At 42.9% G+C, this 11,580-nt stretch overlaps 2 protein-coding genes and 2 non-coding genes across 4 annotated transcripts in view; 3 read left to right on the top strand and 1 right to left on the bottom strand.

Annotated features, from left to right (window-relative positions):
* The first annotated feature begins 24 nt into the window (after positions 1-24).
* Tcp1 (t-complex 1) lies at positions 25-8,000 on the top strand. The gene is made up of 12 exons (XM_028772730.1): positions 25-211; positions 1,220-1,305; positions 1,458-1,586; positions 2,532-2,629; positions 3,004-3,114; positions 3,578-3,759; positions 4,065-4,191; positions 5,679-5,854; positions 6,201-6,324; positions 6,613-6,805; positions 6,922-7,085; positions 7,699-8,000. Exons 1-12 carry the CDS (start codon positions 148-150, stop codon positions 7,913-7,915), a joined length of 1,671 nt encoding a protein of 556 aa, XP_028628563.1. The 5' UTR covers positions 25-147; the 3' UTR covers positions 7,916-8,000.
* LOC114625495 lies at positions 2,774-2,910 on the top strand. The gene has a single exon (XR_003712087.1). It is a non-coding gene; the product is annotated as a small nucleolar RNA SNORA29 (small nucleolar RNA).
* Positions 6,381-6,507, top strand: LOC114625494. Its single transcript, XR_003712086.1, has one exon. It is a non-coding gene; the product is annotated as a small nucleolar RNA SNORA20 (small nucleolar RNA).
* Positions 7,909-11,580, bottom strand: part of LOC114625489 (acetyl-CoA acetyltransferase, cytosolic-like) — a 17,080-nt gene continuing 13,408 nt past the window's right edge. The window contains exons 4-8 of the mRNA XM_028772760.1: positions 11,439-11,579; positions 10,451-10,573; positions 9,459-9,613; positions 8,530-8,640; positions 7,909-8,265 (exon numbers count right to left, since the gene is read on the bottom strand). Of these exons, the coding sequence (XP_028628593.1) occupies positions 8,095-8,265; positions 8,530-8,640; positions 9,459-9,613; positions 10,451-10,573; positions 11,439-11,579 (701 nt within the window). The 3' untranslated portion in view covers positions 7,909-8,094. The remainder of the gene's footprint in view (positions 8,266-8,529; positions 8,641-9,458; positions 9,614-10,450; positions 10,574-11,438; position 11,580) is intronic.

Consider the following 11,580-nt stretch of genomic DNA (forward strand, 5'->3'; position numbering starts at 1 on the left):
GCGGGCGGGGCGTGTTACCCAGCAGGCTCCGCGGCGTCGTTCGGGCCTCTCCACGCCGTGGTCCCCACCGTGGTGGCCGCTGTCCCGTTTCAGAGCGGACCTATCGGTTGTCTGCGGCGGTAGTGAGATTTGCTTCGTTTCCTGAAGATGGAGGGCCCTTTGTCCGTGTTCGGGGACCGCAGCACTGGGGAGGCGATCCGCTCCCAGAACGGTATGGGCGAGAGAATCTTGGGTCCGGCTCGGCGGTGGCGCAGACCGAGGCCCAGCCGCGGTCGGTAGGCCAGGGCTGCTCACTTGGCACAGTGAATTTCCCTCAGAAGTCAGACCACCCCGGATCTGCCCTCCCTGGCGGGCCTGTTCGGCGCCATTGCGTCCTACCGTGTAAGGGAAGAATGTTCGAGAATTCAGCACATGTGGGGGAGGAGGCTCAGGATGGGTGTGGGCGTCCATGCCCCAATACATACTAGAGGAGCCCCAGACATACATGCCTACCACTCCCCACGGCCCCTTTGTTGGGGTTCCAGCCCGGTTGAAGCATCCCTGACATAACCAGAAAAGAATAGCTTTCACCGGTTCATTTGCCCATGAGAAAACGCTCGTCGTCGAATTTAAGTGGCTTTTGCGTTGCTTCCCGTCGCTGGTCGTGTTCTTTGATGTCCAAAATCTGCAGTTGACAGCTGCTCCCCCGGTAAAACTTAACGGGATGCAAATTGAGCGTTTCTAAGCGACACTTAGCTGCCTGTATCGTGGTTAACGTTAATACGAATTAGCACGTGGCTGGCTGTGGTTGAACCTGTTCTTGACTGTTCTTGAAAACATTGGCTTGTAGGTACTGTGTTTCGTGTTGCGCTGCTGCTGCTGCTGCTGCTGCTTTTTTTTTTTTTAAACAGGTCTCTTAGAAATTACTAGTACTTTACCCGGGGGGACTATCTAATATTCTTTTTAAAAACTTGCTGGAGTCTGAAGGAAAAGGCTGAGCTGTACCTTAAAGGGTTTTTTTTTTCCTAGTGTAGTAACAAGGATTGCTCATGTTTTGAGGCATTAAAGTCTTTACAACAGTTGACACACCAATACTCGATATAAAAACCTTCACTAGTCCCTACGTAAGGATGTTTTTTAAAAAAATAGTAGTTACAGACTTGTAGATTTGAGCAAATCCTAGGTGGTTGAGTGTCTTGGTTATGCATTGTTCTATTTATTTTTCACTGTTCTTCTGCAGTTATGGCTGCCGCTTCTATTGCCAACATCGTTAAAAGTTCTCTTGGGCCAGTTGGCTTGGATAAAATGTTGGTGGATGATATTGGTGTAAGTATATCTGATTGTTCTTGGTTGCCTTGATAAAAATAATTTTTTAAAATTTCAAAAAAAAAATTTCTGTGAAGTCTTTGTTTTTACCTAAGTATAGCATCATGGAGGTTGGCTTCTGTGCTGACTACTTGTTCCTTCATATTTCTCAGGATGTAACCATTACTAATGACGGTGCCACCATCCTGAAGTTACTGGAGGTAGAACACCCTGCAGCCAAAGTTCTGTGTGAGCTGGCTGACCTGCAGGACAAAGAAGTTGGAGATGGAACTACCTCAGTGGTGAGATGCTACCATGAAATGGCTAGAGATGGTCAATGTATTAGATTTGAATCCATGAGAGAATCATATATTCTAGGTCATAAGTAAGTCACCTTTTAAGGCAGTCTCACGAACATTTGAAGATGAACCATTGTTAACTACTTTGTCCAATTTAAGTAGGGAAAGAACTTAAGGTGACTAAATACTGGAGTCTTGTGAATTTGGGGGCTTATTTTAACCCCTTACCATAATGATGTTCACATGTAGAAAATGTTACCAGGTTTAGGTTTGAGTGATACTTTTGAATTTTAAAGGTGAACAGGAAATCTTAAGAATTGAAAGTAGAAGTTTGCGGAAGTTAATTTGCTACTGCACAGTGCTAATAGCTAGTCTGCAAACATGGCTAGTAGCATAACATTTTGTGAGTTAACCAGCTTAGTAGTATAATACTGTTCGGTGAGGAAGATTTTAGGCCTGGCAAAACACAGTGTTCTCTATTTTAAATGATTTTAAGATTTAATTGAATCCACTGGAATGGTACAAATCATTTCGATTGATTCCTATCTAGCTTTTGTTGCACTAGATCTCTAAATGTAATGGATATAAATTTTGCTGTATTAGATTTTTAGCATTATCTGGCTGTTAAAATTGCTTAGGCCATTTGCACAGAATATATAGTGGTCTCCTTTATGTTTTTAGCAAGTTGCTACTCACTTGTCTATCATGGCTATTCTGGTTAATAATGCTACTTACATCATAGCTGGGTATGGCCACATGCGCCTTTAATCCCAGCACTTGGAAGGCAAAAACAAGAGAATCTCTGAATTTAAGACCAGCCAGGGGTGTCTCAAACTAAAAAATGAAGTGAAAATGTAAAGTTAATAATGCTGGGTCATGTTAATGTTTTCCTATATACATTGTACATATTGAGTGCCGTGTATATTAAAAGCAATTCTTGATCAACAGGTAATCATTGCAGCAGAACTTCTGAAAAATGCAGATGAGCTAGTCAAACAGAAAATTCATCCAACATCAGTTATTAGTGGCTATCGTCTTGCCTGCAAGTAAGAAAATTGCATTCAAAGAACATGTTATTTTGTGTAATGGTAGTAAACTATATCTTAATGCTTTAATTAATCATTGAGTTGGAAATACTGTAACTTAGCATTCAAGTGGTACTATTTGAGTACTGAACTCAGTGCACTTTTTTTCCCATTTGACTACCACATTTTCTCCTAATAGAGCTTAGTGGCTATGCTTATGGGATAGATCAAAGGTGCCATGATCTGAAGAGGGGGGGCTGTTCCGTGTCTTTCCTCTATATGAAATGGCTGAACAGAAAACCATCCCCTGTGACATTTGATAGTGTCTAAAATGTGGTGAAACACAAAACTTTTGAGTGGCATGTTTCTATTTTTCTTTTCCACACTCTTAACAGGGAAGCCGTGCGTTATATCAATGAAAACCTAATTATTAACACAGACGAACTTGGAAGAGACTGTCTGATCAATGCTGCTAAGACATCCATGTCTTCCAAAATTATTGGAATGTATCCTTAAATGTTTTAGTGGAGTTTGACCCTTACCCCTTTTGCTCTTTAAAATGACTCTCGAAAAACCAAAAAAAAAGAAAAGAAAATTTTAAAGAATGGGTAGAAGAGTTTTCACCCAGAGAAAGGGCCATTGGATTCGTGAACTTCTTCCTGGAAAGGTTGGAACATACTGATTTGACCCCCTGACATTCTACAATGAAATTTAAAATGCCCGTTTGTTGCAAATTGATCTTGTAGAGAGAAGCAACTGATCCTGCTGCTGACTTTCCACCATTCCTATGGTAAAAACTGCATTTGAATGCAGGTGGTGGTGGTGCGTACTCACAAGTCACTTTGATTATAGTAATAGTACTTTTCTTCATTGGTGAATTACTTTGCTAAAAGAAAGTCTAGTTGAGTGGCTTTTTGGTCTCTGGGCCTTTTGTTCTGTTGTTTCAGCTGCCCTTAACGGTTGTCTCAGAAATGGCGATTTTTTTGCTAATATGGTAGTAGATGCGGTGCTTGCTGTTAAATACACAGATTTGAGAGGCCAGCCTCGCTATCCAGTCAATGCTGTTAATATTCTGAAAGCCCACGGGAGGAGTCAGATAGAAAGCATGCTGATCAATGGCTATGCACTCAACTGTGTGGTTGGATCCCAGGGTAAGTGAGTGTGCTGCAAATCAGAGCCCTCTGCAAATAAAGCTCTCTGTGCTTTATATACCATGCTCTTAATAAGTTCAAAATGGTGTCATAGGTGCTGGGCTGGTGGCTCACTCATTTGATTCTGGCATTAAGGTATGAGAGGCAGGCAGGTCTCTGAATTCAGGCCAGCCTTGTCTGTTTAGCAAAACCCTGCATTTAAAAAGAAAAGAAAAAAGTGGTGGGCGTAAATTAAAAGAAATTATGTGCACTTGGAACCAAAACTAAGGTTTAGTGTAATTAACTGACCTTTTATTCATTTATAGGCATGCCCAAGAGAATAGTTAATGCAAAAATCGCTTGTCTTGACTTCAGCCTCCAGAAAACCAAGATGAAGCTTGGTGTGCAGGTGGTTATCACAGACCCTGAGAAGCTGGACCAGATCAGACAGAGGTGCGTGCAGAAGCTGTGCTTTAAATGTCTAATGTTTAGATGTCTAAAACAGGTGGATGGGGTCATTGAAAACCAAGAACTGGGCTGGCGAGAGGCTTAGCAGTTAAGAGCACTGACTGCTCTTCCAAAGGTACTAAATTCAATTCCCAGCAGCCAAATTTGTAAAGGGATCTGATGGCCTCTTCTGATGTATCTGAAGACAGCAACAATGTACTCGTATATATAAAATAACTAAATCTTTTTTTTAAAAATTGTGGTCAATGTGGGCATCATGGTGTAGCCTTGTGTCACAAACAACAAAACTGATGTCAAATAAGCACCCAAAGTCTGTTGTTTATTGTCAGCTGTTAGATACTGTATATGACTGCTATAGTTTTCTCCTAAGACTGTTTGTGCTATGCCACTGTGACACAATAGTACACAGTGCTGACTGTGGCTGCAGTGACATCACCCCAGCAGACAGTTTTTACTCCATTTTACTGTCAGGGAATTGCTATTGTATAATTGACCTATTACTGACCAATATGTCTGTTATGTACATGTAACATAGTTAAATGTTTGCTTAAATAATTGACTTTTACTCTGTCTCATATTTGGGTATGATTTACATAGTACATGTGACTGCCTCTTGATTTATTATAAATGTCCACAAATGGGCCTGGCTGTGGTGGCACATACCTTTAGTCCAGAGAGACAGAGGCGGGTCATCTCTGTGAGTTTGAGGCCAGCCCAGCTTCAGGAGTCCTTTGCTGTTCTGTCCTTGATATATTCTGTACCTCTGGTTTCTGTCTCTGAAGTCTTTCATCCTTCTAGTCATTCTGATTTTAACAACATAGACTCATTTGAAAGAAACAGATTTTGACAAGTCATAGCCTTGTCTCAGAACATAAGCCTCTTTGTCATCTATTCTTTAATATATACCCTTGTATATCTCAATATTCTTCATTTCATGGTCTTACATAACTTCTATTGGTTCAACTCTAAACTATTTTCTTATCCCACTATGTGGGGCTGGATTACTTATATTTGTCTTGGCTTCATACAGCCTTAGTAATGCTATCTTGGGATTGTTAATCTCTACTACAACTTTGAGGTAGGAGACAGTGCAAGGGAGTATCTTTTTTAAAACTGCCCTTAGTTAGGAACTCAAATAGTAGAAAGAGCAAATGTTATTTTCTTTTTGGTTTTTTGAGACAGGATTTCTCTGTGTAGCCCTGGAACTCACTCTGTAGACCAGGCTGGCTTCGAACTCAGAAATCCACCTGCCTCTGCCTCCCAAGTGCTGGGATTAAAGGCGTGCGCCACCACTGCTGGGTGAAATGTTATCTTCAAGTCCTTGAAATTTACATAAATTTGATTGATTTAATCTCTGGGTTTAATGGGAAAAAAGAGTTAATATAGGTTCATGTATAACCAGTGAAAGTTACCGTTCCATTGTTTAAAAAACTGAAGTTGCTAATTTTGGTTTATTGAAACATTCTCTGTAGAGAATCAGATATCACCAAGGAGAGAATTCAGAAGATCCTGGCAACTGGTGCTAATGTTATTCTAACTACTGGTGGGATTGATGATATGTGTCTGAAGTATTTTGTGGAAGCCGGTGCCATGGCCGTTAGAAGAGTTTTAAAAAGAGACCTCAAGCGTATTGCAAAAGCTTCTGGAGGTATGGTATGTCTTTTCCTAACCTGAGACAGACAACTTCTCAGTAATATATGTCACTGGGTCAAAAGTTTTTAGATTAAAGTATTGCCACTACATTTCAAAAATATTTTTTTTCTCTTTGTTGTGCTCTAATAGGTTTATAGAGCCATTTTCTAGGTGACAGGAAATGGGACAGGTCTTTAATATACTGAATTTGTTGGAAATGAATAAACTAAGGTTTTACCTTGAAAGTGGCAGTTTTGTCTTGGGTTATGGTAGTGGCTTGTCTGGAACCTTAAAATAATGCACTGCCTTTCCGTATACTAAAACTAAGAGGGAGAAATGTGTCTTATGACTCTCTTATATAGCAAGCATCCTGTCTACACTGGCCAATTTGGAAGGTGAAGAAACTTTTGAAGCAACAATGTTGGGACAAGCTGAAGAGGTCGTACAGGAGAGAATTTGTGATGATGAACTGATCTTAATCAAAAAGTAAGAACTGCTTTGTAAGTAATAAAGCAGTGGAAATTGTGTTGTAAAAAGAATTCTTTCCCATTAATTTGCTGCTCTAGTCTGTTAGTGATAGGAGCGGTTATACGCATGGGATAAAGCAATATTGGACATTGTACATGGAGATGAAGTGTGTTTTGTCTCTTGTACATGGTCTAGACATTGTTCTTGGTGCCTTATAGCTAAATGTCTTGTGAGTGGGATTTAGTCACGGGTGTGTGTAGTTAATGTTCACTAATTATAAATGCTAATACTTCACGTTTTTTGTAGTACTAAGGCTCGTACATCTGCCTCAATTATCTTACGAGGAGCAAATGATTTCATGTGTGACGAAATGGAGCGCTCTTTGCATGACGCTCTTTGTGTGGTGAAGAGAGTTTTGGAGTCAAAGTCTGTGGTCCCAGGTGGAGGCGCTGTAGAAGCTGCCCTGTCCATATACCTTGAGAACTATGCAACGAGTATGGTAAGACTGGCTTCAGAAGGCATAGCAGTTGGGGTTGGGTTTACCTCATACCCTGTCAGAGACCTGCTGTATCCTTTGTTTCCTTTCATGAACACACCTCATGTGTTTTTCCTTAGGGATCACGGGAACAGCTTGCTATTGCAGAGTTTGCAAGATCTCTGCTTGTCATTCCTAATACACTGGCAGTGAATGCTGCCCAAGACTCCACTGACCTGGTTGCCAAGTTAAGAGCTTTTCACAATGAGGCTCAAGTTAACCCAGAACGTAAAAATCTGAAGTGGTAAGTATATGGTTTCCTTGTGTTCTGTTGTCAACTATTCTAAGTTTATCACAGTACCTTTGTCCCTCCCTCCACCTTTGAGAAATACATACTTTGGGACTTGTCACATACTGAAACATCACGGGCATCATTGTTGCTTGATAACCTGTCTATGTAATAGTGCCTGCTAATTTTTAGTGTTGTGTCATAGGTGTCGATTCTGGGCCCCATTGTGACTCCCTGAGTAGTCTACAGGAAGGGCCAAGAGGATGATCCTGGGGTAGGCTTACTTATTTTAGGCAGCTCTGAGCTTAGAGTGATACAGTCTCAATATTACATCCTTGGACACTCTGATCCTTATAAGGATATCATAAAGCATATCTACACCAACCAGAACAGCTGTGTTGTCACTAAACAAAAGAGTCTTTGGCCACCAAACTGTGCACAACTGGACATATAACATCCAACTTGTGACTGTTTGCTCAGTGTTTGATAGATGAGGTTTCTCTGCTACACTCTCAGCTATTCTACTCCAGAGGCATGCTTGTTGGAGCTCCATGGTCTTTTGGACTAGAATAGCTAGGACACCCCACCACATCAGCTTGGACACTGAATTTGATTTTCACCATTACAGGATTGGTCTTGATTTGGTCCATGGGAAACCACGAGACAACAAGCAAGCAGGGGTGTTTGAACCAACCATAGTTAAAGTGAAGAGCCTGAAGTTTGCAACAGAGGCTGCAATCACCATCCTTCGGATTGATGATCTGATAAAATTACACCCAGAGAGCAAAGACGAGAAACACGGAAGTTATGAAAATGCTGTTCACTCTGGAGCCCTTGATGACTGATTGGATTTCCCTTTTATTTATAACAATGTTGGGTGCAATGTCTTAGCCTTGGGTGTCTCACATTAAAGCAAGCTGTCCACCTGGATTCCTGTCCTCACTCTGGCCCTCTGACTTCACTTTCTACTTAGTGTTTCACTGATTTAACAGGAACTGTCCAAGGGTGCTGGCTGTCAGGCAGCTCATCCTCTCTGGACACACACTGCGATCCCCATCCCACCTCCAATGCACAGGGCTGCAACACCACGGGTCCCACCCACTCTCTCCAGCGTGTGTAACAAGGTCACTAGAATCCTACAGCCAGATGCTCCCAGAGGATGACCCAGGGCAATGGCTCCTCCATCGATGTTGACCTACAGGGAAGAAGAATTTGAAGTCAGTCCTCTGGGCACAGGCTAACACCTGTTTGATAGTCCTCTCCTCAGTGTTATGCTAGCAAACCATCCTTTCAAACTCAACTTTCACTGAAAGGTTAGGAATAAGTAATGCCTGTGTGACACCTGCTGTCTCCCTTGTTTCTAGAATGTTCCACTGACTCTGATATGAATTAGTTCTTACTGTAAAAAGCAACATGGGTTGTACAAGTTCAGTGGCAAACACAACTTCACATTGGTTACCTTCTCAGGGTTTAATCCAAGTTCTTTAGCTATTGCAACAGAGAGAGCAGCATAGGCCTCATTGATTTCAAACACATCAACACTGTGCAGGGACCAGCCTGCCTTTGCAACCTACAAAAGAAAAAGAAAAGGAATTTGAGTTAAACCATTAAGAGTTGACAGCTACATGATGTATGGGACTTGGAAAGTGCTTCTCTGAAGTTAGGTATGCCTCAGTGGGCCCTGTCTGAAACAGTGTAACAAGGCGTGAAGAGTCTGAGATGGGCCAGCATAGTGTTCTCGTTTAGTGACTCCATAGTGTAGAGCTCTAGGCGCAGTGGCACACCTGGAATCTCAGCATTTAAGAGGCTGAGATGGACACCTATGTTTGAGGCCAGGTTGGGCTACAGAGCAAAGCTCAGTCTCAGAAGCAAAAGGATGCAATCATCTAAAATGTCCCTAAGGTACAAAGTCCAGACTGTCTTGTATGTGCACGTAGCACAACATTTTATTTTTAAAAAGCCTGAACTGGCAAAGACTGCGAACAACGTGTTTTACATGGCACCTGAGTTCAATCCCCAGAGCCCACACTCTAAGAAAGCCAGGCATGGAGATACCCACTTGCAACCCCTGTGCTGGGGAGGTTGGGGTGGAGAGGTGGGAAGGTTAGAGCTAGGCTGCAGCAAATGGGACCTGGTAGTGGGAACAATGAACTTGAGAGTGGAAAGGTTTGTTAAAGAGCAACACTGTTCACTCAGAAAAGCTAGGCATGTTCAAGTTAAGGTTGCCAGTGATGCACACCTCTAACCATCGACTGAGAAAGCGCTGGCTGCAGGAGCAGGGGTTTAAAGCCATCCTCCGGCTACACTGAATTTGAAAGCAGCCTGGGCTTCCCCAAACCCTGTCACACATGTGCCTGACAACACATACACGTTGCTAAAGAGACTCACAGCTTGCTTTATGGCTGGAATTGGTCCTACTCCCATAACAGAAGGGTCCACACCAGCTTGTGACCAGGAGACTATTCGTGCTAAAGGTTTCAGCATCCGACGCTCAGCATCTGTCTTCTTCATAAGAACCACAGCAGCGGCACCATCATTCATTCCTGTAAATAAGTGACCTGGTGTCTCCAGGGCTCCTTTCAGGTATGGACCCAGGGCTTCCTCCTTTTCCATCTGAAAGCATTAAACTACTGACATCTTGCCAAATGGTTCTGTTTGCTGTGATTCATCAGACTTCACAGTGAACTTAGAAATGGTCAAGTCAAATGTGATATCCATCATACATTATGACAGTACCCCAATAACTGTGGGGGTTTACAGGGATGATGAAGAAAGAAAACCAAAAAGTAAGCCTAGGCCTTACTGTGATCACAGGTACTGTGGGCTCCTTGAACTGGAAAAATAGGACTTGGATGAACATTCAGCGGCTTTCTTTTGTTCTCAGAGTGTCTCACTATGTATTCCTGGCTAGCCTACATTTCTCTAAGACCAGGATGACTTTGAAACCACAGAAATCTACCTGCCTTTGCCATTCAAGTGCTGGCAATACAGGTGTGTGGTACTCTGGAGTTTTTTAGTTTGGAGGTGGTGTTGGTGAGCATCCTGACAGGGTTTCTCTGTATAACATCTCTGGCTGTCCTAGAACTCAATTTGTAAACCAGGCTAGCATCAAACTCAAAAGATGTGTACCTTCTACTGCCTCCCAAGTGCTGGGATGAAAGGTGTGCACCACCATGCCCTGCTATTTACACTTTTCACTTGTATGTCCAGTGTAGATATCAAGAAAACAAATCACATCAGCACAGGTTAACCAACAATATGGAAAGACCAAGTGTTCCCCTTAAGCCCAGCTTTAAGAATCATTTTGTGTAGAAAGACATATTCACTTGGTAGACTTTACCAGAGTTGATATTTCCCTCAGTGCCCTTCAGAACTCACACCTGTTGCATTAGCAGATGTGACCGTTCCTGTCCCATCAGTAAGAAAGTAAGGTTTCAGCTTGCCCATGGCTTCAAGGTTACTCCCATGACGGGGAAACTCATCGACTTTCACTTCTGTAAGACCTGCAGAGAGCAGAACCAGTTACTTGGATTGAATACAGAGAAGGCAGAGTTCTGGGACTGAGGACTCAGAGTCAAGAGGAGTGACATTTGGAAGAAAAGGCTATTACCATTTTCCTAATTCCCCTCCAGTAGGAATTGCTAGAATGACTGCATGCTCTCCCAAGGGAACTCTTTGAGAGACACTCACCCTGTGTTACAACTCCACAGCCCTTCCTAAGGGCAGCTGTTCTCTGTATTGTATGGACACAGGTTTGTGTCATTGCATCTAGCTAGATACAACTGAGTGGGTCAGAAGTGGTGCAATCCACCTTGTATGAGCTGCACATCAGTGTCAGACTCTGCTTCAGATCATGACAAGTAAGCTAACAAGATGCTTCTTGTGAAGATCCCATGGGAGCGACCGGAAAGACTTTATTTAAACTGCATAGGAGAGTCGGGTCTTCTGTGAACCACAACCTGATGCTGCACTTCTCATGAAACCCATGGGATACACACTGCAGCTGGGGACATTGTGAAGATGACAGTTCCCCGTGTGTCCATACCCTGCTGTGTTGACAGTATTTTCCAGCTAGGTATGCTGGCACACACTTGCAATCCCAGCACTCAGCAGGTAGAAGCAGGAAGATCACCCAGCAGCTGGAGCCCAGCCTGGTCCACATAGTGAGCCCTAGGCCATCCAGGCTACACAGCAAGACCATGTCTCAGAACACAACACATCACCACCTGCCCTCCCCCATTCAAATGTATAACGCCTACACCTTTACAACTTGTAATGAGCCAAATCCACAAAGCCCTACACATCATCCTCACAGGTGTCATCCATGCCTCCACACAGGCTCATCGTAACTGTGGCCTCCTCACTCACCTTTTCTGGAAGACACCAGCACTGGCACAATCTCCTTGTCAAAGTGGCCAGCTTTCTGCGCATGCTCCGCCCTATTCTGGGACAGAACTGCAACCTTGTCCTGGGCCTCTCTGCTCACTTGCCATTTTTTGGCTACGTTTTC

This window comes from Grammomys surdaster, unplaced genomic scaffold (genome assembly GCF_004785775.1).
Source record: "Grammomys surdaster isolate TR1022 unplaced genomic scaffold, NIH_TR_1.0 218, whole genome shotgun sequence".
In the NCBI taxonomy this organism is placed as follows: Eukaryota; Metazoa; Chordata; class Mammalia; order Rodentia; family Muridae; genus Grammomys; species Grammomys surdaster.